The sequence below is a fragment of the Nanorana parkeri genome, unplaced genomic scaffold, assembly GCF_000935625.1.
Source record: "Nanorana parkeri isolate BGI_ZX_2015 unplaced genomic scaffold, ASM93562v1 scaffold1286, whole genome shotgun sequence".
Classification (NCBI taxonomy): domain Eukaryota; kingdom Metazoa; phylum Chordata; class Amphibia; order Anura; family Dicroglossidae; genus Nanorana; species Nanorana parkeri.
Window position 1 is genome coordinate 86,858 of NW_017307554.1, and position 27,497 is coordinate 114,354.

A 27,497-nucleotide genomic window follows, 5' to 3' on the forward strand; every position below is an offset into this window, starting at 1 on the left:
TAGCCTGAAGGTTAACTTGAAATTTTTAGTATTACCACCCTGAAGAGAAAAAAAAGATCACTCTAAATATTTCCATTAAAGAAGAATGACAGCGTATATCCTACCATAAGCAACTCCCGTATTTTTAGTCTAAGAAGTTTCTGTTCTGATTGAACAGTTTATATTTTGCATTTTCTGGCTCCTCATTTCCACATGCTAATACAATTTTAAATAAAACCTTTCTGGTTTTTATTACATACCTTTTCCAAAACCCAGTGACATCACTGGTCCACTGTGCTTCTTTATGTAATACAGCCAGATCATGGTGGAAGGGCAGGCAGGGGGCTGTACTTAGCTTCCTAAAAAACATCACATCAACTTGCCCCTGTACTCATATCAAGAAACCTCAGCCCTGACACAAGAAGTGGGCTGGCACTGGTATGAGTTATGCAAATATTAAAAAGCCTTGATGGGTGAAGGAGTGGGCATTCCTAGGCAGACTGCATAGATGAAAGAACTAAAATCAAGTGCATGGAAGAAGGGGGCCAGTAAGACGGGGGAAAGAGCTATCCTCCACCATGAAAATGAGGTGAGCACTGTCTGACTTGCTGCTCACAGTATGCAGTGAAAGGTGCCCATACACCTGCTGATTATCGTACGATAATGGTGGGTGATCCCGCGATCGTACGATAATCGGCAGGTGTATGGGAACTGAAAGTCCGCTGTCGCCTATGAGGGGTGGATGGACGGACCGGTAGGTTCCTGGCGTAATTGGTAGGGAGCCGGATGAGGTTCCAGGCCCCGGAGCTTTCGACCCTAGTTAAAAAAAACATGCCGAAAATCGTACGATTTTCGGCGGGTTAGTGCCGCGCTCGGGAAACGAATGCCGCAGCGGGGAGGGCTTGCGATGATCGCAAGTACGATCTGCCTGTACAAGATGGGCAGATCGTACGAAATTTTAATTACCTTACAACCATCAAACAAAGAAAGTCATGCGATGGTTGTAAGGTCTATGGCCAGCTTTAGAGTGTTCAGTACAGAAGAGATGCCTGTACACAGTGTAATCCCTCATCAGTACAGAAGAGATGCCTGTACATTTGTGCAAGACTGAAGGTTGGGCTGGAGTTTAGCTTCAATGGCATAGTGCAAAGTCATAGGCTGCAGTAGTCATCACTAGCCAATTAGAAATGAGCTCTCAATCAACATTTTGCCCATTTCAACAATGTAGACAGTTACCACTCATTCCGCCTGGATGTGGGGAAATGTGCATTGTTAAGGATGTCAGAACTTAATGCAGTAGAAATACATGAGGGGTCAAAATTATCTCCCAAATGTTTTACCATGCTTACAGGAAAGTTCAAAACCCTGTGCTTATGGTCCCCTACAGACAGGTAGAGGAAATTTGTTTTAGGACAGTGGTTAAAGACATATCAAATCCATTATGCCAATTGTCCATGGAAACTTGTCTCATGCAATAAAGACATTTGATGACCTTATGCACAACCTAAGGCAGATTTTAGCTCGTATTATTTTTAAATAAGCAATTGTTTTCCAGGCAAGATAAAGAAAAATAGTATTCACCATCTCTTATCATAATACAGCTTCCCATCTTCTATCCGAGCCTCAAACCTCTGGGCAGGAGATTCCGTTTGGGTAGCAGGAAGATGTTCCGGTGTTGATGGAGATACTGAAAAAAAAAAAAGTATAGAAAGAAGTAAAGTACAGTCCCTTTAAGTGACACTAAACTCAGAAGATAAATGTTAAAAATACATTCAAGTACCATAACAAATACCAAAAATATATCTTATTTATCACTCAGCTGTAGATCCTCAAATCATCTCTGAATTGGTGCGGACACTGTCCTTACTTCTGGAGGGTGGCTTCTTTTGTTCCCCATGGTCCCTGTGTGTGTTGTAAAGTAGCCATCACTCCAAACTCACTCATGTGATGGACTACAATCTCCATACAAATCAGTAAACTGAGATTATGAGATTGATGAGATTGTAGTCCATTACAGGAATGAGCTTGGAGCGGTGGCTACTTTACAACAGACACATGGACCATGGGGAACAAAAGTAGCCACCCTCCAGAAGGAAGGACAGTATCAGCACCAATTCAGAGATGATTTGAGGATCTACAGCCGAGTGATACACAAATAGGATACATTGTTGTTAATAGTTAAGGTACTTGAATGCATTTTTAAGATTTAACTCCTGAGTTTAGCGTCACATTAATACTAACTGATCACTATAATGTAGCAACAGTAAAACAAGATAAGCAGACACACAAACCTTTGTTGAAAAGCACATTCCATGTACAATTGATAAAGTATGATTTTGCATATCAATGTATTACAGGGTTTGCAAGATAGTTTTTTATACTTTCAGCCCTGCTGTAGAGCAGTAACGTCGTAATTCACAGAAAAATGGGTTTTGCAATTAGCTGAGTGTTTTAGCTAGACACAGATCTGTATTAGCCGCAGTCAGCAGCGGGGGTCATTTCCAGCTACTGGAATGCTTCCAGATTTGGAAGCATGCGGTGTGGTCGTAGACTGATGACCGCTTTAATCACTACAAAAGATAAGTCACAACTGTTCTGAGTAGGCTCATAGAGTGATCCGAAGATGATGCCAACGAGCACTGAAATCAGCATCCTCCAATGCGTGACATGCGTCCTGATCACAGGCTTTGCTGAAGTGGGATCTGGATTGATGCTGAAAGTCCTACTTCTGTCCTATGGTTTTCTAATACAACTAAGTGGAACAATTACATTTTACTTGTGTATGCAAGTTACTATTCACTAGAACTAAACTAGTGCAAAACTAGGGAGGCTTCTACTCAGATGATATTTTGTTTTGAGCAGAGTGGATTATAACCACCCCTTACTTTACACACTGAACTCTGGTTATGGTCATCTTTTAAGGAACATACACCTCAAATAGTGCTCACTGAAGACAGATGCAACTCACTGATCTAAATAGGAAACTGTACGAAATGACAAGCAATAAGCGATGCTCAGCATATAGAATAATAATTAAATGAATGATATTCATATTTATATGACATATTTGTAGCCAGTGAGCTTTTTATAACAGCAAACAGAGTATATAGGTAAGTGGAAGCTACATTTTTAAATACACCAAGTGTAAGTAAGTGAATTTGACTTGCTTCTAGCCTCCTACAATGCCCTGTACAAAATCTCTCAGGTTGGGAGAGTCGGGGGCAGCACCAGAAGCCAGAGTTAAAGGAGAACTATGGGGTTAAGGCTTTTCCGCATAGTTCTCCTTAGGGTAACGGGAGGACACAAACTAGCATCCTCCCGTCACCCTAAGCTCAGTATACAGCTCGCGGTATACTGAGACGCCACAGTATACCCGCAAGCTACTGCTCACGGTATACTGAGGAGCCACAGTATACCGCAAGCTACTGCTCGCGGTATACTGAGACGCCGCAGCGGATCCCGACAATTATGTCTGGATCCGCCCAGCTGCGTGAGTGACAGCTGGCTCTGACTATCTAGAGGCAGAGCCAGCTGTACCCGTCCCCTCCCCCGTCCGATCCGCCAGTCAGCGCTGGAGGATCGGAGCGGGAGGGGGGAATCCAGCCCCTCCCCTGTCACAGCAGAGAGCTGTGACACTCACCTCATAGTTCTCCTTTAAGCTTAAAGGCTATTTCACATGAAAGTTGGCTTCAGCTTGTAGCAGTGCAGTGTAATCACCAAGTTTTGAACAGCTTTCTCGCACACTTTAATGTACCCTTTAGCTTCAGTTTGTGGATTTTAAACACATATGTTATGGGAGTGCTGTCTGTCACATTAAACAAACTTCTTGCAGGCTTCCCTAGCAAAACTTCCCTGTTTAAGAGCTACCACTGCCTAAAAAATCTTCTGTATCCAACACTTCCGGGAGTGTCACATGCCTGGTCCCCCTTTGCACTCTGTGGCTCTATCCAAATAGCCTCTACATCACTCCGGGACACATTCGACGCAGACAGAGGATTCTGTAGAGTCTGCAGATTGAAGATCGATGGCACAGGCAAGTATTACTGTATCTTTTTACAGGCACTCAGTTGTTAAGTGTTTTCAGGAGTGGGTCGCTCCAGGTTTTAAAGATCTCTAGATGGGGGTGAGGTAAATGTAATTATGTGCACTACACTTAAGTAGGGTATACATAGGTCTATTTTTTTTGTGGCTGAATGAGAAAAATTGATTCCGCCAACCACGCTAAACAATGTGACTGGACGCATCCCCCACTGCTGCTAATGCATTCTGACAGCGATCACAGATTTTCCAACATGTTCCTTCGGAAAAAATCTAATAAAAATCGACTTGTGTTGAAGAAATAGGGCTACCAACACAGCAAATTTCAGATGGTTCCTGCTGAATTGGATGAAATTCGCTAGGTGTGTACCCAGCTTTACCTTTATTCCCCCAATCCAGAGATCTTCATGTCTAAATTATGGAGCTGGCATGCTTCTGCTTTCAGTGCTCTAAACCACAAGCAGCCAGAACTAGTTGTTGGCCCCATACAAGTCTACAGGTATTTGGCAGTCAAGTGGCTGCCTGCAGAGAACAAAGATGAGAGTAGAGGTGTGGTGGCTGCCAAACTTTAGCCCCAAAAATACTTCTGGATCAAAGGAATGGAGATAAACATTATGCACAGAATTAAATCTAATAACCGTTAAGTTCTTTGGTGTTTTTAAAATCGCTACTGAGAAACACTCTAATAGCAGTGTTAGAATTTAGCAATATTACAGCGTTTTCATATTTGCTGGTTATGGTTACTTACCTGGTCTTTTAGGGGATTTTAACTGTTAAAAAGAACACAAAAAATGGATTTAAGCCAATCAATAGCAACACCAAAATACATATAGTTATACTATGCAAAATACCATGCAACCAGTTTGTATTGCATAAACCCAGAACTCTGGTATTGTAAAGTATAATTGACAGCTCTACCCAAAAATGTTTTAGGTGGGCACTGGACAGGTTGACTAGTCCACCCGTTTCCTATATATCTCAGACTTTAGTGGTACAAATTTTGTTGCAATTCTTTACCTCTCATTGGGTCATAATGAAGGTGTCACCCTCTCAATACAACACTATCTGGTTTTCTAACAACTAAAGGCTGCTAAGTGATCTAGGGAATTCATTTAAAAAAAAAAAAAAATTAAAAACACGCAAAAGAGAAATGGGGTGAAAGTGGAATCGAAGATTGAAAGATTTCTTTAGTATGTGTCAAACAAATTAATTCTACTGCTAGTGCACACATACTGCATAATGGCAATACATAAAATTAATGTATACATGCCACTCAATATATCTGCATTAATGAGTGGCATGTCCTCACAACATACTGTTGTTATCTGCAGGTATCTGATATTGGTACCAAACATTAGCACTTTGCCTCTGCAATATCTTTCACTAGTCAAACAGTCACAAAGTCAGGTGAATCTAGTGAAACAAGCTATTTAATGTGTTTTGACACCCACAGATGGTTAGGCTGCAGACTGAGTACGCTGATGGGGAGATACTCCCTATGACTTTAAAATGTATCTGCAGGGAAGGAAAAGTGTATTCTGATAAGGACATCTGGAAATATGTATGTAAATTAGGCAATACCTTATTTAGGGTTCTTAAATCTTCCATGATCTGCTCATCGGTAAGAAGGTAATTAAGCTGGGGTGAAAAGGTTAAGGCAAAATGTAAAGATAAGTGGAATTACAGGCACACAGCAGGATCCAAACAACGCTGGTGTATTTCTCCCTTGTGATTTCAGGATATTTCTATTGGATAATCACCTGATATTGAAGCACATATTACAGAGACTGTTGGAGGAAGGAGCTTGAGATAAGCAGGTGCTTAGGATCAACACATCCAAAAAAGGGAGATTGTGCAGACAGACCTTTCCATATAAACGGTGTTCTCAGGAGGTGAGCGTTATTTTGGTGGGGGGAGAAGCACATAGTGTTGGAAAAAGTGTGTCCATCAGATCACTGTTGGAGGAGTACGATTTGATACAACACAGTAAAAGGAGGAGATTGTACACATCTTATATATACACAGTTGTGCTCGAAAATTTGCATATCCTGGCAGAAATAGTGAAATTTTGGCATTGATATAGAAAATATGACTGAACATGTACAGGTGAAACTCGAATAATTAGAATATCGAACAAAAGTTCATTTATTTCACTAATGCCACTTAAAAGGTGAAACTAATATATGAGATAGACTCATTACATGCAAAGCAAGATAGTTCAAGCCGTGATTTGTCAATTTTGATTGAAGCTTGGTGTAGCATAGTGTGAGATTGTGGAGACTTATGCAACTGGACATATGGTTGCATAGTCCAGTGTGCTATAAATTGATACTTTTTGTTTTAGGATTTGTTTGCAGTGTTTATGTTAAAATAAGTCACTGACACATTTGTATATTTTTGCACTGACAATCTAATGTATCATTTATAATGTATAATTAATTTAAGGTTACAACAAAACAGTTTGGTGTCCTGATAAAGTGGAACTTTACCCCCTTTCACTAGAAATCACATCAGCATGAAGCTCTGTGTGCTGATATGAAATCATCTTGCATTCATTAAACAAACATATTGTACTTTTAGTTACAATCACTGTTTCTCCACTTCCTGGTCCTCTTGGGCAATAGTGATGTAATCTGTGACCAAGCAATGCATCCTGGGAAGGTTACATGAGCAGAGCATTGGTGGGAAATCTCATCTGTAATATCACAAGATCCCAGGGAAAGGCATTTCCCTCCCCTGAGATGATGTGCATGGTCACGTGTTCTAGTCACATGTTGCAGTGTTCCAGGAAGTAAAGGGAGATGGATTAATCTACCCTTAGTAAAAATGACCAGTGAGAAGAATGGGGAGGAAAAGAAATGCAAAGAATAAAAAGCCGGCAATTATCTAGAAGCATGTGTTTGTAGATTGTCATTACTAAACATTTCTAAAAGGTGTGTTTGTTTCCATTACAAAGTTATGGGTAAGGTTCTCTATGGGTAAGGAGTATATGCTATATAAGGACTATAGTAATGTTAAAATACCGACAAGACTTTTCAGACATTGCTCTGGTATTTAAATTTTAGCTTCCAAAAGTCTCCACAAAATACCCATTAAAAGCTTTTTGGTTTTGTTTTTTAATGCCTTAACTACCAAAAGGCAAATCAATTTCAAATCTTCCTTATCCATATTCGTGGACAGCCCAGGAGTGTCACATGCAAAACATTATGTAGTGAATGGTTTAATGACTGAGTGTTAAAATAATGAAACATTGTTGAGCCAGAGGCACTGGAGCAAACAATCCAATGAGAATGTCTGTAATAAGGATCTCTTGTCTGTAGATGGAGCCTACAGGTGCTTAGCCTTCATATCAGCTTTCGGTTACAATTCACCTGCTAAAAAGCCCAATCTCTCAGAACCTGCCAAACGGGGAGACCCTAATCAGCTTCTACTATGTAAATGTATTACAGCAAAAATGGTTAATAGAGAAAATGTATATATCTTTCTAATACCTTACAAAGTGTTTTCTTTAAAGTACATAATATGGAAAAGCAATGTGTTTTAATGTGATAAGTAAAAGGATATCAGGAGCTGGCTTTCTTCTCTTATCAGGAATTGGCACTGGATCATTGGGCCGCCGTCGCAGTTTTCGAGTCATAATAGGCTTGACTTCCATGGAATCTGCAAAGTGAGACACTTTAATGGAACCACTTAACCTAAAGTTTTACCAAAGAACAATTACGAACCTTCACAATAACAGAAGCTTAAAGAGATGTTGTCATTAAACACTTTTCAGTCTTCTTACATTAATATTTTTACAATTAACACTTACTGCAATTACTGCTAGCACAGCAATTCATTATGCCTTATGTGAGTAACAGCAATGTAGTTTTCTTCAACCTCTGACACCTCCCTACCCTCTCCCAGCCCACAACGGTGCCCAGCTGCCACCTTCTAAGCCTCCAGCATTGTGTGCTTGAGTTTTCGCTGCCTGTGTCAAGGATTGCAACTTATTGCTGTTACTGACTATATGCAGACAATCTTCCATACACAGCTTCAGACATTAGAAGCTTCACAGGGCACTTTGGTGATGCCAGATCCCTACAACAGAAAGACTCTGGACACACCTAACAGTGTCAGAGGGTAAAAACTACAGGGCTTTTACGAACAGAAGGCATAATGATTTATTATAGCGAGGCCAGCATCAGTAAGTGCTAATTTCATACATTTTATGTATGTGAACAGCCTGAAATGGGAGACCTGATGGCAGCGTCTTTAAATGCACGTAAAATAGAATGTGAAATCATTCTGTGATCCCAAGTAACACACATTGGAAAAATATCCCCTCACTTCCTGTTGGGTTTACCGGACAGGACAGGAAGGGAAATCCCCCTAGCGAGACACAAATGGCAAAAAAGAAAATGGACAGCAGTTTTAGCTCTCCCCTACTCTATCTAAAATGAAATATACTTTAAAAGGGGTATACATGTGCAAAAACTGAAGTGGTTAAAGAAGAAGTCCAGGAAAAGGTTTTTGTTAACCCTTACAGTGGGGCTACCCCCACACTACAAGGGTTAACTGCTCCTTTTTGTCTAGCATAAAAAAAATAAAGTTATACTCACCCAATGCTCCGAGCTGGCTTGTTCGTAGATAGGTCTCTTGAGCCTCTCTCCCCCTCCTCTGCAGCGGTCTAAGGTCCAGTAAATAATCACGTCTATACACTGCATATAGACGTGGGGATGCTGAGGAAGATAACAATGCTGCAGCTTAGATGGAGACAGGCTAGAGGAAACGTTGTGACAGCTGGCTGACTAGGAGCATCAGGTAAGTATAACTTTATTTTTGAACCTAGGCAAAAACCGGTACTTAACCCTTGCAGGGTGGGTGTAGCCCCGCTGCAAGGGGTAAGAAAAAGTTTTCCTGAAATTCTTCTTTAAAGTAGATCCATCATTAAAAATGACAACCCCCTAAATCAAGAGCATATTAGCATTTATATAAATATTAGCATTTCCAAATTACATTTAAAAATAAAAAAAAAAAGAATTCCTTCCGTACCTTTAAAAGAAGGGTGTTCCAAAACAACTTTAATAGTCCAATAAGGCTATAAGAGGTAAAGGAGATGAAGGGGTGTGGGCTGTGCAACTGTGTCTCTCTTATGGCAGGTTTACTTTCAAGGAAACTATAATGGTATTAGGTAATTAGGCTTCTAATGTGTTTAACTGTTGTTTTAGAATTGGTTTTTATTATATTTATATAATCTTTGTTTCACAAGTTAAAAAATACATGACAAATGTTCCTAGAGAGCCATGGGTTAACTCAAAATACAGCAGGGCAGAAGAACAGGGGGTACGCAAGATGAAGAAAACATGCAAAGGATCTTAAAGGTTCACCTGCTTGCTAGATGGCAGACTACATGCTGTTCATAAAGTACGTAATATTTAACCGACTAAAAAAAGAAATATTTTTTTTTATTATAATAAATTATGTGGTTTTCTAATGCTTATTTATTTTAGTTTTTCTACACCCTTTAATATGTCTATTTTAGTACTGACCATAATAAAGAAAGAAAACATATCATACATTTCTACACATTCCCATAATACTTCTCACAATTTATTTCCATTTTTTGTATCAAACTTGGAAGCTTGCACAATCACACTGCAAAGGTGTAGCCAGAGTAACACTGTGTTCCAAGCAGATTTTAAGTTTACACTGCTCCTACCTCCTGTCAATTCCATTGTTAGCTTCTCGTTTTCTATCATTTTCTTCTTTTCCTCCAGTTCTGCAATTAGATTTTCCTTCAGTTCAATCTTCTTATCCTCAAACTCTTTGACAGCTGCCTTTTTCTCCTTGATGTAGTTCCTTTCCACTTGTTCTGTCTGTAAATTAAAATTCAAGACTTTTTGCTTCTCTGTAAACCAAGAAAGGGTCAGTCCACTAAAAAGTGATATTTTAGCTAAAGGTAAAACCTCGTAGATAGCCCTGGCTTCCTATATGTCTTGGAACCTAAAACAGCTAAACTTCCCTGAGGGACGCAGGCCGCAACAGTTTCTGTCAGAGAATCAGTAAAACATTGTAGTGTCCAACTTACACCAGCTAGTGACTCTTTCATCCCTCCCCCTAAAACGCTGATCTTTATTTTAAAGCATTAAAAAAATGCAAACGCAACATCTTATAACCATATACTCCTAAACCTAATGATGGAACATATGGACCAGGAACAATAAAGTTTTACTGAACCTGCTCCACGGTGTCTATTCATTCTGGAGCAGTACCACCTTTGAACTTGATCTAGATCTTCTACCTCTGCTCCACCCGAGAATTTTGAGCATTTCCTGCCCCATCGCTGTGTGTTCCTGAACTTCCGGTTTCATTTTCCATAATACAAAAGAAATCTATTAGGCAGAGTGGACATCTCTCAATGTCCACAACAGTTCTGCAGATCTAGAAACAGGGTAAGTGTTGGGGTGTTTTTCCCCATAGTTTTGTTTAGGGTCACGGGGGGACATATATTGACCTCCTCCCATGACTCAAAGCTTAGTATATATCGTGGGCAATTGATCGCTATGTACTGAGAACGCCGCAGCCGGGGTAGATCCCGACAATACTGTCTAGATCCACCCAGCTGCGTGAGTGACAGCTGGCTCTGCCTATCTAGAAGCAGAGCCAACTGTGTCCGCCCACTCCCCCATTCGTTCCTCCACTCAGCACTGGAGGATCGGAGTGGGGAGGGGGGAATCCCTGCAGGGAGACTGACAGTCACCGCTCCCTGCAGGGAGACGATCTGGGAGTGAGCGGATTGGTGCATGTTTCTGCTCACTTCCCGATCTATAGAGCTGACCTGTGACAGTTTCATTGTCACACGTCGGCTATAACTATGAGGATGACTGGAAATCACTCATCTTATAGTTCTATTGTAACTCTTCAGCATCTGCCAAAAAGCTGAAATATGATTTTTGGATGAATTGATTCTAAAAGGGAAAAATACCCACAATGTGGGAGTAACATGTTGTAAATAAAAAAAATTTTTTTAAAACCCCACCATAATATGAATAGTAGGCAAGTCAATTCTTGTGTTCTGTTTAGTGCTGCACTAGATCAATCGATTGTTAACTGGATGAAAAGTATCTCAGGGCTCAATAACATTCTCTAAACTGTTTTAACATGCTATTATTTAGAAGCTGAAACCTCTTCATCTTTTATTGCTTTTCATAATCTATGTATGATACATGACTGCATGTCTGTCTAATTACTTTATATTGCAATGCTAATCAGGAAAGAGTTTGGCCTTACAACAATGGGACAGAGGGCTCCCCATAGAGATCCCAGGCTACTTTGTGTCCCTACTATTTAGCCTTTTATATGGAGAAATCGATAGCGGTTTTTAAGTATCGAGTACCAATATTTATCATTCGGTACTCGCCGATATCAAGTACTGGTACTTCCGCTTTTCACATGTAGGCGCACCCGACGCATATCTGCGTGTGTATGTGGGGGGCGGGGGACTTAAAATTGTTTTTTCTTTAATTTTTTTTATGATTCTTTTCATTTTTGTATTACTTTTTTTTTTTTTACACACAACTTTATTGCTATTAAAGCCCTGCCAATTACGGATACCTTAATTTTGAGTGTCATGTATATGTACTGTATATGTAACAGTTGTTCTAAAAAAAATACAGACTAACGATTTTAGGACAGTGGTGGAGCGCAAGTGCCTAGTCCCAGCTGCAACTGGTGCGACCCTGAGAGCTCTGCCACTAAAAATCCCAGCAATACATTATACAACAATGCAGAATACCATCAGCTATAGAGACCTGCAAATCCCAGCAACAGATTATACAGCAATGCCACAGGGTCTCACCAGGGCTCCGTGCCGGTCCCACCATGGCTGCTCGGGTGGGTGCGGGCGGCGGGAAGGAGATGGAGGCAATGTGCAGCCGGACCAGCACTGTAAAAAGACAGCTGCTGTGAGGTCCCCAGCAAGTGCGGGACCTCAAGCAGCCGATAGTTTAAAAATATAAAGCGCCGGTATCGTTGCTTAGTATCGGGGAAAGTACTCGAGAAAACAGTATTGGCACTGATACTGGTATCTGTGCATCCCTAGTGGATACGCTGTCAGACCTTGAAAAAGTATGTTTACAAAAGGGACATGAATGTGTATGTTCTCAAAGAGCGGGAAAGAGTTAGGCATTACTCCAATTGAAAAGTCAAACAACTGGTGTTGGTGCATGTATCTTCTATTAGTTCTAAAATGTAGGATACTTGCTACAGATTGTATTCCAGGATAGTACCAGCTTGCTTAGCAATTATGTATCAGGGCATCTCCAAGGGTTGCTGGAGGAAATGTGGGCATAGGGGGACATTTGTTCACTTTTGGTGGAAATGTCCTATAATAAAGCCCTTCTTGTCCAAGGTGTCCAATATTTTGGAACAACACTAGCAAACCTTATATTCCATTGCCCATGTTATTTCATGAAACACCTACATCTATACAGTTAGCTAGGAGATCCCTAGTACCTCATCTTCTGAATCTGGTCCTGAGTCCCTCATACCACATTTAAGGAAAACCAATAGGGCTCCAATTACATAACGATACAAAGTCAATGGAAAATGAACAGCAGACAACTCAAAGACCAATATCACGTAGGTAGTTGTAAAATATGCTGGTCACACATTCTGAAGGGCATATTCTTTGTTAGCATGGCCTAACGTGTTTACTTTGGCTTTTATGACATGCAAAATGATGTGCATGTCCACTTGAGGTTGTTTTGTAAACGCTTGTACTGTTTATTTCCCTGCCATATATACAGAAATACAACCAAGGGAGCTATTTTAAACAAATTGTTTACTTCATATTGCATCTACATTTAAAAGTAAGCAAAGCTTGTGGTGTCCTTCAGAGTGTTCTTTGCATAACTCTACTTCAAGGTAATGTTTGATTGTGTGTGTTGCTTTAAAAAAAAAAAAATCAATTACAGCAGAGTGCTTGGGTCTGCTCTTACCAGCATTTCTTAGTCTCTCCTTGTACTGCTGGTCTAATTTTTTCAAGCGCTTCTGATATTCTTGCAAAGTCCCTGTTAAAGCACAACAGAAAAAAAGAAATGAGACATTTACTTCATAGAACATATTTATTCCAATGGTTTTAATAATGCCCCCAAAGTGGGCACACAGAGGACTGGTAATACCAAATGCCTTACATGCGCTGAATGATTCACCTGCATGTTAAACATATGAAAAAAAAAAAAAAATCTCTTGTTGGAGTGGGTCCAACCCATGTATGAATGTAACCATCATCCAATGTATTTTACTGGATTAAGGCTTACCATACAATACAATTGTATAATCTCTTTTAGATCTATCTATGCAATGCAGTCCAAAAACTTGGGACAGACAGTCACCAATGCACCCTGTATTCACCATAGGTGTCATTCAACCCAAAAGACTAAAGAACAGACTGAGTGCAGGGTGTCATGGGCCTGCCCCCATTACTATGGTACACTGCACTTAGCTCCCATTCACACCTAGGCGTACCGGGAATGCGCAACATGTTCTTACATGTTTTGCTCCTGTGTTTGAAGTGTATCCCCATTGGTTTTAATGGGTTCCCACATCTATCCCACATATTTTCTATGTCTTAAGGAGTGAATTTCTTAAAACAGAAAAGTAGTATGTTTAGCAAAATCTGAGAAAGGTTTTCCCCGTTTTCTCCTCCGCGTTTGAACGCAAAAACTTGTGTTTGCCTGGACGTGGGGTGTCTGGTTATGGCACAGCAGGCGCTTTTCACATTTTTGGCACATCTTCACGAAATGCTCAGGTGTGAATGGGGACTTACTGTGCAATGGTGCAGAATGTGGCTCTGACATAATTAGTGGGGATGGCCCAGTGTTGAAGAGGATCCCGTGGCATTAAGTGACCAGCCTAAAGATTTGCTAAAAAGGTAAGTGTGCCTGGTGTTGGCTGTAATGTTGAAGCTCTGAAAACAGAGCTTTCCTTGCAAATGAAAAGCTACTATCACACAGGCCAGATTCAGAGTCCCTAAAATTAAAAAAAACTTTGCATTTCTGTCCACCTCCTCCACTACGGCTAAACTTACATAGAACATGAGATGTTCTTATTGCATCATGGCAGTATAGGGTTCTTGGTTCACCCCTGCTCAGCTATGGCATGCAGAAGAGTAGTGGCCATGCATTGACTTTTTTTCTCAAGCTTTTTTTACATGGATTGTGGGGGCACAATCCATGTAAACAAGGCAAGTAAATGAGGATCCAACTGTTTTTGTGAGAGAGTTGTGGGATAGTGGTACCCTCTGTGTTATTACATACATACTGTATGTCAGAAGCAAGACATATATTTTTCACTTAGGACCCTTTCACACCGTAAAAACTACAGCATCACAAAAACCCAATGGTGTTCAAGTAAATTAACATTCTTGTAGGATGCCCATAACTGCACACTAAGAAATCCAAGCCAAACTGTTGAAAGCAGCCGCTTAGAAGTGAAGCTGTGAATATACCTAAGCAACCACAATAAAGCATAAAAGGATATGCACTACTACCACTGACATTAAGTTAAAAGGTGCTGATGGCACAAAAAAAACAAGCCTGAAAGTAAATAGTAAATCAATAAAATCTGTCTGAATAAGGTGCTAGCAAAAATAAATGCACATAGGAGCATACAGTTAAATGAGACGTATGGAGAGAGTAAAAAAAACTCTTTGCAATAATTAGAATCAGCGTGTCACATGCCGAGTCAATATATCGAGAGCCGAGCCATAATGTAACTGGTGCCCTCCCTGCAGAGAGCAGTGAATGTTAGTTACCACTCCCTGCAGGAATCCCCACCTTCCCCCCTCTGTTCCTCCAGCGTTCATTGGAGGGACAGACAAGGGAGGCTCTAGAGAGGCAGAGACAGCTGTAAATCAGGCAGCAGGGTGGATCCCATGAATATATATTCGGGATCCATTCCGGCTGCAGCGTGGTTCTGTGCCGTTTCAGGAGTAAATAAAAAGAACTCATGTGATCCAAAAGGGAAGTGTAAAGCCAAGTGACACTAAACTCATTAGATCTTAAAAATGTATACAAGTACCTTACCTATAAACAAAAATGTATCTTATTTGTGTATCACTCGGCTGTAGATCCTCAAATCATTTCTGAATTGGTGCCGACACTGTCCTTCCTTCTGGAGTGTGGCTACTTTTGTTCCCCATGGTCCCTGTGTGTGTTGTAAAGTGTCCACCACTCCAAGGATTTTTTTTTCCTCATGGTCCCTCCAAGCTCGCTCCCGTGAAGGGCTACAATCTCATGTTTAGTTTACTCCTTTGTATTGAGATTGTAGTCCATCACAGGAATGAGCTTGGAGCGGTGGCTTCTTTACAACACACACAGGGACCATGGGGATTCTACAATCTCAATACAAATTAGTAAACTAAATGTGAGATTTTAGTCCATCACAGGAGTGAGTTTGGAGTGGTGGACACTTTACAACACACACAGGGACCAAGGGGAACAAAAGTAGCCACCCTCCAGAAGAAAGGACAGTGTCAGCACCAATTCAGAGATGATTTGAGGATCTACAGCCGAATGATACACAAATAAGATACATTTATGTTAGTTAAGGTACTTGAATACATTTTAAAGATTTACAATGTGGTTTTCTTTTTAATCTTTGAGTCACATTTTTCTATACAAATACTGAGAAGGTTGTCCAATAAACTGTACAGTTCTAAATAGGAGAAATGGCATGACATCATACAGAAAACACGCCAAGGGTTAAAACTTTGATACATGTCTGGGAACAAGCAAACGTGTATAATCTTATTACATTTTGCAATTATGCCAAGCAGAAATTTCAGTGCACTCAGATCATTATAGCCAAAAATAGACATGCTGTAATGTGTAACTTGGTCCTTTTTCACTTTTTAGCAACATTTGATTCTTTCCTATTTCTGCATCACCGGAGAAATACATTATTTGAGCCCTGTATGACAACAGCTGCTTGGTTTTACAGACTTTTTTTTTCTGTCATTACCCTTGTATAAAGGAGAAGTTACAATTGTGAAGATTTCTGAACTCTCAGCCTAAACCTCACACAATGCAGGACACTAGGGACTTTAATAAAACCATTGCGTTAGCCAATACAGCCTTTTCATTAGCAAATTAAATCATTATAACAGAAACTAGATGCATTTGTTGCATGGTGATTTTACAGGCACATAAAAATGAATTAAAGAATGAATGCTGGTCAATAGCAGAACACATACAAAAAAAGAATATATAAATATACAGCTCAGCTGAATGCAATCTAAAGTACTGTACTTTTCAGATATATGAGGTAGAGGTGAAGAAAGGGAATAAGGACAGGCTGGAGTAAAAACTGGTCAGAACTGTTGGCTATGCATCGACATAACAAGCTATGTAAAAGCATTACGAGTTAACAAGGATACCTCCCTTTCCTTCAAAATAAAGAGCAGATATTACGCAGTCCAGATTCCAAGTCCTTAAATAAACTTTGTATTTCTGACTTCCTCCTCCACTATGGCTAAACTTACATAGAACACAAGATGATTCTATTACATCATGGGAGTAGAATGTTCCTGATTTGGGACTTGACATCTATGTCCTCTCCATTGCTGAAACCCTGAATTTCCTCTTCCGGGCCTTTATATGATACTTTTTCTTGGACGCCTGTTGGACACCTTTACGGACAAATTGTCTACAACTATTGGAAACTTTTTTTTTTTTTAAACAGTCTCTGGCTACATTTATGGACTAACATCCAACTTTGTTGTGAACATTCTTGGGTTGTATTTATAAGTGTAGCTTTTAACCTATGAGCTTTCCTAGGGGTCCCAACCAACCCTCTAATTATTTCATACAAGAATGATCTAGATCTGGCTGCAATTGCCTTCACCATACTGCTTAGAGTCTGTTTTTAGCCTGAGGTCTTTATGTGCTATACTTGTTATAATCCATCTAAGAGCAACTACAGTCCTCATAGGCGCCTTGTTAGTTCAGCCTTCTTTTAAGTGTGCCTGCTCTTGCCCAGGTTTCCACACTGACACCACCATTAACTATACATATACTGATGCTTTTATAAAACATACTGTACCTATATTATCCTCCTAAAGAAGCAGATTCCGCATCCGAAAAACGCAGATAGAGTCCTTTCTATCTCATCACCTCTGAGGCATTACTTTGTTAAACTATACAATTTAACAAAGATGCGTTGTACATGAAATTATGTAAAAACATACAGTATATAGTTAGGAGGTGATGGGTGAGGTTATGTGTATGGAGGCTTTAGGGTAAAGAAATGCAGAGTTGTTGTCATGGCATTTTAATTACATTTAGGGATTACTAATAATATATATGATTTAAATTACATTATCTCATTGTGGGTTCACACAAATATGGTTGCATATTTAGGGATTTGGTACTCCAATAAGTCTAGCCTTAGACAGACCATGGGTAGTCCTGTTGGCAGCCTCACATCCCACATCTTTCAATCTGAAAAATCGAAGGAGATGGGTGGAAAGTGACTGTATCCAATCAGCTGCAGTCCCTGTGGGGGGCATTCTGACAGTGGCACACAGCAGGGGGAGCTTCCTTCATCCACACTGTTTAGGCTGGATAAGGAAATGTAGATTTTTTTTTCATTCAGCTCAAAAGTGTATAGCCAGCTTAAGTCATCAACCTGGTATTACAGTATACATGTACAGTATGCATCAACAGAACAAGCTATGCATAACAAGTTAACACCAATGTGCATGTCTCTTCTGCCATAAATCCCTACCTCCCAGTGATTCCCTCCCCCCCCTTTGCTTCCGCTTTAACATAAATGCTGTCATTCTGAAACAGCCAAAAGTGAAGGCTTTGCAAAAATTTCTTACCTTCCTGAAGCTGCTGCAGCTGTCGTTTCAGAGAAGCCAACTTGTCTTGGTACATCCTAAAGAGACGCAATATAGCTAGTCAAATAGTGAATACAATCATTGCTTGGTGAAGGTACATTTAGATAAAAGATGTGAACTGTAGTGCGGCCTCTTGCGTTTCTAAACAGATCAATACATAAAGACAACTCCATTTGTACAGAATAGTACATATAAAATAAAGGAAGCCCAGATCTGCATGGTATCTCTGGTTTTAAAGAATAACTGAATGTCTACAGAAGAATGCGGCTTCCAGTTCTCCGCATTAGAGTGACACTAAGGCTGGGTTCACACTTGGGCGTTTGTAATATGCGCGTTTGACGCGCATTTCAGGCCACGCGTTTTTACCGTGATTTGCTGTCAACAAAACACGCGTTTACAAGGGCTATCCAGTTGTATCCTAATGAATACGCGCGGAAAATATGCCCCAAAGAAGCTCCTGTACTTCTTTGGGCGTAGGGTGTTTTTCAGCGCGTTCCTACTCGCTGAAATACGCCAAGGTGGGAACTATGCCCATAGGAAATTATGGGATTTCACTTGCTGGGTGTTTTACAGAGCGCCGATCAGCGCTGTAAAACGCCCAGGTGTGAACCAGGGCTAAACTCAGGAGTTAAATGTTGAAAATGCATTCAAGTACCTTACCTAAAAATGTATCTTATTTGTGTATCACTCGGCTGGAGATCCTCAAATCATCTCTAAATTCATGCCGACACTGTCCTTCCTTCTGGAGGGTGCATACTTTTGTTCCCCATGGTCCGTGTGTGTGTGTTGTAGAGTAGTTACCTCTCCAAGCTCACTCCCGGGATGGACTACAATCTCATGTTTAGTTTACTAATTTGTATTGAGGTTGTAGTTCATCATGGGAGCGAACTTGGATCTGGTTATTCAAGAACCGCACAAAACTCACTTAGTGGGTGGCCCCGTCTGCCGCCTCACGCCCTACAACTTTCGACTGAAAAATTCGAAGGTGAGCGGAAAATTGTCAACCAAACAGTGCCTGCATCCAATCAGATGCAAGTATGGTTTGGGTCTTTTGACAGCTGGCGGGGCCAACTGTCAAAATACAATAGTCGCAGCGGGAGAATTCTCAATACACTCTTGATTAGCATGGATAGAGGTATCTGTCAGATTTTAATAATTCAGCCCAAAGGATAATTGAGAAATATCTAGTAGTGTATAACTAGTTACTTCCTTAAGGATATTCATGGTCAAAAAATAAATCTGTATTTCTATACTGAATTTTCATAAGTTCTATGCCCCTCCTAATAACTATATTCATCTAGAAGTTTGTAAACGTATTGAAAATGTCCATAAGATGTACTTCCTCTATGCACTTGACACAATTTCACTAAGTGCTTGGAAGATGCACTTCCTTGTGTCACAAATCACAGAGCTACCTTCTGATCTCAAGGTCTGAACAATTTATCATTATCATTGCTTGCTGGAAGCAATGCATGATGGGATATGAAGTCTTGAGACACAAAAGCACACTGAGAATTTAGAAAGTTGATGAAAGTGATGGGCAGACAGAAGCAGCACTCGCTACATAAAAGGGAATTTTCCAAGTCAGCTTTGATTGTATTATAAAAAACAACTCTGGTATGTATACCTAGTACAATGGTGATGTTATAACAGGATAGTATATGCTGGGGCTTTAGAACTTGCCTTGTCACTCTGCCTAACACCGCATAAGCCAAGCACAGTATATTTCTCCTCCAGATATCTTTAACAAGATGCTCACTGCAAAGATACACACATGCTACATCTAACCCACCATTCTGTACATGCCTCCTCCCTGCGACTGTCCTCACCAAAACAATAGGCTGCGAGTCTGGTACTTACTGTTCTTTCATTTCCACATAATCCACATTGTCATGCTTCGCCAGGTCCGTCTCACTGGCATCTTCAGTGTCTTCACAGGAGACAAAAACAATATAGTGATTAGTCACTGCAAAATAAGACCTATAGAGATTTACAAATGCACACAATGTTTATAAAGAGCAATTAGAACTAATAGGATAAATGAACAAAGCAAATCAGATTTTTGCAAAGCTGCTACAAGGACAAAATAATGTTTTAACACATCTCAGAAAACGCAATGTGCACATAGCTATGTCCCTGCATTGCCTGACATGTACACAACACCTTAAAGTATATCTATACCCAAAACTTGGATGAAGTGGAGAAGGATTAACCCCTTCATGACTGAGGCCCTTTTTTCATTTTTTGCACCCATGTTATATTCCACATATATAGATGGTTGCACTTTTTCCATCTGACTATAGAAAATCTACAGATAGATTCCTCCATCTACACTAAACTGTGTGTATGGAGGAATCTCCCGCTGGGCTAAGCTTCCGTATCTTGCTAGTCGGCCCTGCTGGCTGTCAAAACACCTGAACAATCTGATTGGATGCAGGCATTGTTCAGGTGTTTTGAGGGCTGGCTAACAAGATACTGAAGCTTGGCCCAGCGGGAGATTCCTCCATCCACACAGTTTCGTGTAGATGGAGGAATCTGTTGCACTTTTTCCATCTGACCATAGAAAATCTGCAGATAATCTATAGGTGTATGGCCAGCTTTAGAATTCCTGTCAAGTTTTCATGTCGTCAGAGGCTCTGTTGGAGAGATTCCTTCAATTCCTGACTGGTAAAAAGGCTGTCCACAGGTCAAGAATGGAGTGGAAGTCTCTTACAAAGTTAAGTATAGAAAAGCTAGAACCTCTGAGAGTTCGGATGATCAGGTGGCTCTACAGATGCCCAAATGACATTTATTAAATCGCCCCAAGCCTGCCATCAGACAAAGCAACAAGCTCACGGATGCACTATTTTAAAGCCATGATGTACAGGTTATGTCCTGCACAGGTCAACTGGTTAAAGTGACACTAAACCTTAAAAATGAATTCATGTTCCTTAACTATTAACAACAATGTATCTTATTTGTGTATCATTCGGCTGTAGCTCCTCAAATCATCTCTGAATTGGTGGTGACACTGTCCTTCCTTCTGGAGGGTGGCTACTTTTGTTCCTGTGTGTGTTGTAAAGTAGCCACTGCTCCAAGCACCCCAAGTACTATAATGATCAAATTTCAAGAGTTCCTAGTCATGTCAGGCACTAGCCTACCTTACTACGACATGTTTTCACTTGTCTATCCATGACAACAGCAATCAAAAGAAGGAGTGAGATTTTCTAGTACCCTGTATGTCAGGGCACCAGAGGTGCTGAATAAAGCAAGTCTGTTCAGGCAGCATTCAGAGCCAGCGCTACAGTTCTGGAGCCTGATCAGTATCATTATGGCAAGGTGCAGCACACCTGTGTTACCTACATCATCATTATCATCACTTCATGTTTCTGGAGTAAAATCCTTGAAAAACTATTGTGTGGTTCTTAGAATACTTGCATCTGGTTTACACTGTGAATGGACCTTTATGTATCTTTTGCTTAAAAGGAGAATTATGAGGCGAGTGCTTTTTACTCAGCCTCATAATCTGAGCCAACCTGTGACAATGAAACTGTCACAGGTCGGCTCAGTAGATCGGGAAGTGAGCGAACACATACCGGCGCTCGCTCACTTCTCGATCTATCCGTGCAGAGAGCAGTGACTGTCACTCACGGCTCCCTGCAGGGATTTCACCCCCCCTCCCCTGTCCGATCCTCCAGCGCTGACTGGCGGAACGGACGGGGGGGGCTTACAGCTGGCTCTGCCTCTAAATAGGCAGAGCCAGCTGTCCCTCACGCAGCTGGGTGGATCCAGACAGCATTGTTGGGATGCGTTCCAGCTACAGCATCTCAGTATAACGCGAGCTACAGCTGAGCTTTGGGTCACGGGAGGACGCTAGTTTGTGTCCTCCCGTTACCCTTAGAACTATGCGGAAAACACTGACCCCCATAGTTCTCCTTTAATTAATCTTCATGGTCTGACGAGAGATGTGGAAAGAGAATATGATTTACCTACATACCTGTATAATTGCACTGAGAGTCCATTCACAACTGGAGCTTCGTTATTGGATGTGCATACACACACTTGTGCATCGTGACACATTGTGGTAAAGCAACCCATTCATTTAGAAAGTGCTGCCAATGCACCGCGGCACACACAAAGAATAAGTATCTGTCCCAGCAATGCACCGCAACACACATTGGGGTCTATCTATACAAACATTTGCATACATGTTCGCCCAGTAAAACTGCTTGTACATTTGTTGTGTGTGAACTAACAAGATGTTGTGAGAAGTGGGCAAAATGAAATGTTCTTCGAACGTATCTAAACCCAAGAACAAAAATGCAAAACATTGCAGCTTACCAATCCTTAGATGCGGTGGCTGCATTCGTTATCTTTTTTCCTTTATTTTCACCTGCTGATCCGACCAGTAAGTCTGTTATTTTTCAGCTTCTTTTAACAGACCAAACCGTCCAGCAAAAGTGTCAGATAAAGAATTGAGACAAACCATTTACCACCGACAGGGGTGCTTACAATCATTAATGTATAAGCTTTATCCCAAAGGGAAAAAATCAACTGCGGCTGTAACGGCCTAAAAGGTGATATCTGGAGTTTGGACACCACGTGGTGCTGCGGCGAGGGTAACAGCAATCCACGGGGAGGGAACCATTTTAACCCCTTCGTGACGGGAGACGTACACTGTACGTCCAGCCACAAAGGGACCAAATGACTTGTCACGTACACTGTACGTGACGAGTTATTTGCTGCTTTAGAGGGCTGTTAATCGCTGAGAATCAGCTTTTAACATTCATTAATGGATGCCCTTACTACAGAGGCATTCATTAATGAAAGGGTTAACCTTTTTCAGACACCCGATACCTTAATATCGGGTGTCTGAGAGTCAAAGCAAAGCGGACACAGATGCCGGCTTTTGCCGGCATTCTGACAGCTCGTATAGATCGAGAGATATCTCTCTCAAGCTATACTGGTTTTTTTTTTTTCTTTCATGAATAGATACAAAATGTGTCTATTCCTACAATGTATCTATTCCTGGAAGAAGAATGTTTGTTTGCTGATCGTTGTTGCAACAATCAGAAAACATTTAGTAACAGCTGAATCCTGAACTGCTGCAGGATCAGTGTCACTAACTTATTATCGGCTGTTCTGAAGTTTGAAGCAGCCTGATAATAACCAAAAATTTATTAATTTATCATGCAGTAACAGTGAGATTAATTCACAAAATCTGCTTGATATAATTAAATAAATAAAATAACATTTTTAAGTTTAAAAAAAAAGTGAAAAGTGTAAAAAAAAAAAAAAATTGTGAAAAGTGTAAAAAAAATAAAAAAATGTGTAAAAAATAAAATAAAATAAGGGACAAATAAATGAATGTATTTATTCCTTTTTTTTAGCTGTGCTGGTTTTGTAAAAAAAATACTACAAATCAAAACTGGGAAAAAAGTGTTTTTTTTAAACGGTTTTTTCCTCTTTTTTTATATTTTATTTGTCCTAAGTGAGGCGTTAGACGCACATATGTGATATAAATATGTAGCCCTATCTGTCCTCTAAAAAACAATATATAATATGTGTGGGTGCACTTTGTAAGAAAGTATATTACTGACGTGGAAGAATCACACAGCAAAAATGTCAAAAGTGTGTCAGTCATTTACGAACAGAAACTAAAAACAAGCTCAGTCATGAAGGGGTTAAGGTAAGGACATGTTTGCCACTGCAGTTCCCCAACCAACAAGGGGGTGCTCCGCCGCCACTCAGGACCTGCCACACATTCCAACCCGGGGGGGTCACCGTCTGGAGCCACTCACGTCAGGAGGATTGTTTCCCTCCCTGAGCGACGGAGGGGAACCTTGGCCACATCGTATGGGGGTCCGATAGGGAAAAAACCCTGTATGCGCCGCAGCAGTCTATGCCCGGAGGTGGTCCCAACACATTCAGGGTTAGGCTCTGCTCTAAGGCAATACACAATGAGCCCAGAAAACAACAAACATTACGATGTCCCTGTGTAGCCGGAGGAAACACAAAAAAACTGAATTGGGATGGAAGGAGGAGTCTTTTTATTTAATGTGGTTGATGTGTTTCCCGTTGCAGGCAGGCAGAGCCTATCTCTCATTGGCTGTCCTGGAAGATGACTGGGGGAATTTTTGTTAGTCAAATCCATCTCAAATTATCAAAACTGGAGCAGACAGAATCTGGAGCAGTTGCCCATGGCAACCAATCAGCTTCTCTCTTTAGTAGAAAATGTGAGCTGGAAGCTCCAGATTCTATCTGCTCCAGTTTTGATAAATGTCTCCCAATGAATGTACATGCAGTTTCACTAGACAAATAGCTATGCAAATGTTTTATAAATAGACCCCATAGTATGCGCTATCACACAGGTGTGGTTTTCTTTATCGTACATGTGCATTGGCTTGATATTCAGGATGAATGGCACAGCAATGGCCATATACCTCTGCAGTGACATGCATTTGCAGTCCACAATGCGAGTTTGAATGAGCCTAAAGCTGGCCATACACCTATAGATTTTCTGCAGATTTTCTATGGTCAGATGGAAAAAGTGCAACAGATTCCCCCATCTACGCTAAAGTGTGTGGATGGAGGAATCTCCCACTGGGCCAAGCTTCAGTAACTTGCTAGTCGGCCCCTAAAACACCTGAACAATGCCTGCATCCAATCAGATTTTTCAGGTATTTTGACTAGCAAGATACAGAAGCTTGGCCCAGCGGGAGATTCCTCCATCCGCACAGTTTAGTGTAGATGGAGGAATCTATTGCAAATTTTCCATCCGACTATAGAAAATCTGCAGATAATCTATAGGTGTATGGCCAGCTTTAGGCCACACAGACACCAGAGGCGTGTTCAGTTCTTTAGCCTATCTCTGAGCAGCTGTTCTGGAGCACTTCAGTTCGCTGCAGCAGCTTCATTGAATGCTTCGGCTGCACAGTGCTCAACAAAATGGCGGAGGATAATATTTATGACTAATAAATACCATTTTCCAAGTAATATTTGTTGTGCCCATCAACCAAAACATTAAATTGTAGGTTCCCACACTGAACTGATTTCCTCCATCGGGGTTCAGGCACCTTTCTCCAGCACTGCCAGGTGTGCCCACAATTAAAATGGCCACTGGTGCTCTGTCCTCACCATCTCTGTCACACGTAGCGCTCTGCATCCACATTCACTTCGGCTGAGAGTGCTAAGTTAGCAATGTTGAGCGCTTACTTGCAGCACAGCGTTCAGCGGCGGTTTGCTAACTCAGCACTCACAGCAGCTGACATACTGAACACGCCTCGGATGTAGAAGCTGAGTGTCCACTTGGAATGTTGAGGAATCCATGGAAGTCTACTGGGTGGTGCCAATGGAACACTGGGTGCAACTTTCCAACCAGCACAACACAAACTGCAGCTCAATGGATATGAAAGCATAGTCTCACTCCCCAGCTTGGCTGAGAGCTGCTTGGCAGGTGTCAGGAACCGCCTGTTAACCCTGTAGACCAGGAGTAGGCAACGTAGGCACTCCATCTACCATGAAACTACAAATCCCATCTTCTTCTGCCTCTGGTTGTAATGCCTGTGCCTGTCAAGAGTATTGCAATGATTCATGGGATTTGTAGTTCCACAACAGCTTCCATGCTGAGGTTGCCTACCTCTCCTGCCCTAGAGAATAAACCTTATGGGCATTGCCATCTTAGAAAGTTGGGAAGTCAAATGCAGCTGCATGGTCACCGATGGAGCCCACACATGACAGATGGGAGTACGTACGTTACGTCACTTCCCCAAAGCTCTGACATGTTTTTGAAGCAGAGTGTAAACAAAGCCTTCAGCATCTCTCACCCTCATCAGACTCCCGGCCCCGGAAACTACGGTCATCTTCCTCCTCCGCGCTCTCCAAATCTTCCTCTTCATAGTAATCAGTAGCTGCAGCAGCGGCCGGAGACATCACACCGACCGAGCTCATTGTTCGGAATGTGTACCCAACAAACAGCCGCTATATCACCAGCCAGAGGCCGGCGATCTCTCTGCTACAACCCCAATTGGCCACACTAGGCACCCTCGGTACTCCAATACAACAGCCGCCGCACAGCAACGGGGTCCTCACATTGCCTTCTTTCCTGACTCCTCTTTCCGGCTGTCCCCGGCAATGCCTGCAAATTGAACGTACAACTGTCGAGTAAAATTACCTAAAAAGATACAAACACGAGCGAAATAAAATGTTATATGTACAGTGAACACCGAAAAAAAAGGTGTTATTGAATAAACATGGTGCGATAAAATAACCGAATTTACAGGCAACTGGAAGACAGCCCCTTCCGACATAAGCTCTTGTGTATTGGTTCGTTCTGCAGCGCTTGGAATTGTGGGATGTGTAGTTCAGCGCATTTGGCAACAGTTGAAAATGACTTCCAGAGATGACTCTGTTAGGACAAAATTAAGTGAGATCACACGCCACCAATTGCCTTTTGTATTGTGTCTTAGTAAATAGCTTTCAGTTCTTCTACTTTTCACTTCACAGTATCATAAGAAATAAAAATCCACAGACAAAAGATGGAAAGAACCGGGGCTGATAGAACCGAACCGAATAGTATGCAGTATATAGAGTGATAAGGAAGTAGTTGGCATTGTGGCAAAATAAAAAATATATGTGTGTATTTATTTTTTTGCGGGCCATCAGACTACACAGTTGTTGGTCAATCAAAAGGAAATTGAGATTTTAGAAGATCGTACCACGCATGCATAGTTCAGGGATTTCTACTACAACAGAAAAGAGACTCTGGGAGGGGAAATTAATAAAAAACTGGAGTAGTTGCCCATGGCAACCAGTCAGCTTCTCTGTTTCATTTTCAAAGCTTGACTGAAGAAACTGAAGCTGATTGGTTACCATGGGCAACTGCTCCAGATTCTGTCGGCTCCAGTTTTTATAACTTCCCCTCTCTGTAGCTAGTGTAAAACATGTTAAAAACTGGCTTCCTTGCCGAGAGAGATTCATTCTTACCAAAGCCGAGAGACACAAGTATGCAGTCCACAGCCGAGAGACCCCTGTCAACAGCACATGTCCAAAGCAGTACTACAATAAACACTAAGGGCCCATTCACACCTAAGCTGTTTGTCGCATGTCGATCAGTGCGACAAACAGCTCAACACCAGGAATTCCATTCATTTCTCTGGCCCTTATGCACATGTCAGTGTTTTTTCGCAAAAAGCAGAAATACGCATGTCGCACGAAATACTACATGCGCTACTTTGGGGCAGATTTCAGCGTGTTTTGTACCATAGACTTAATAGAAAGCGCGCATCACTATTTTTTCCGCTTTTCTTTTGTGCATTTTGCCCATTGACATGAATGTGGCAGAGTCTGCTAACAAAACATGTGACATTATATACGTTAAACGTATGCAAAAAATGTGCACAAACCACGCAAAAAAAGACGCAGTAAAACGCTTCGTTTGGCAGATTGCAGCTCGTTTTGTCCCCATAGAGTCAATTAAAAACACGTGGAAACGCACACTGCAATTGGTTGTGCGCGTTTTTACACATGCTTGCCCTTGTTTTTCCCATTCACATCAATGTGTCACAAGCTGCTCATAAAAATGTGCGACTTAATGTAAAAAATGTAAAAACGCACA

The 27,497-nt window shown here is 41.2% G+C and overlaps 1 protein-coding gene across 1 annotated transcript in view; it reads right to left on the reverse strand.

The window, feature by feature from the left end:
- The window catches only part of SUDS3 (SDS3 homolog, SIN3A corepressor complex component), a 33,511-nt gene extending 7,538 nt beyond the window's left edge, over positions 1-25,973 (reverse strand). The window contains exons 1-9 of the mRNA XM_018569096.1: positions 25,708-25,973; positions 19,763-19,832; positions 17,885-17,940; positions 12,999-13,070; positions 9,719-9,895; positions 7,582-7,677; positions 5,599-5,660; positions 4,766-4,787; positions 1,561-1,666 (exon numbers count right to left, since the gene is read on the reverse strand). Coding sequence (XP_018424598.1) covers positions 1,561-1,666; positions 4,766-4,787; positions 5,599-5,660; positions 7,582-7,677; positions 9,719-9,895; positions 12,999-13,070; positions 17,885-17,940; positions 19,763-19,832; positions 25,708-25,831 — 785 coding nt within the window. The 5' untranslated portion in view covers positions 25,832-25,973. The remainder of the gene's footprint in view (positions 1-1,560; positions 1,667-4,765; positions 4,788-5,598; positions 5,661-7,581; positions 7,678-9,718; positions 9,896-12,998; positions 13,071-17,884; positions 17,941-19,762; positions 19,833-25,707) is intronic.
- Between the last annotated feature and the right edge of the window lie 1,524 nt (positions 25,974-27,497).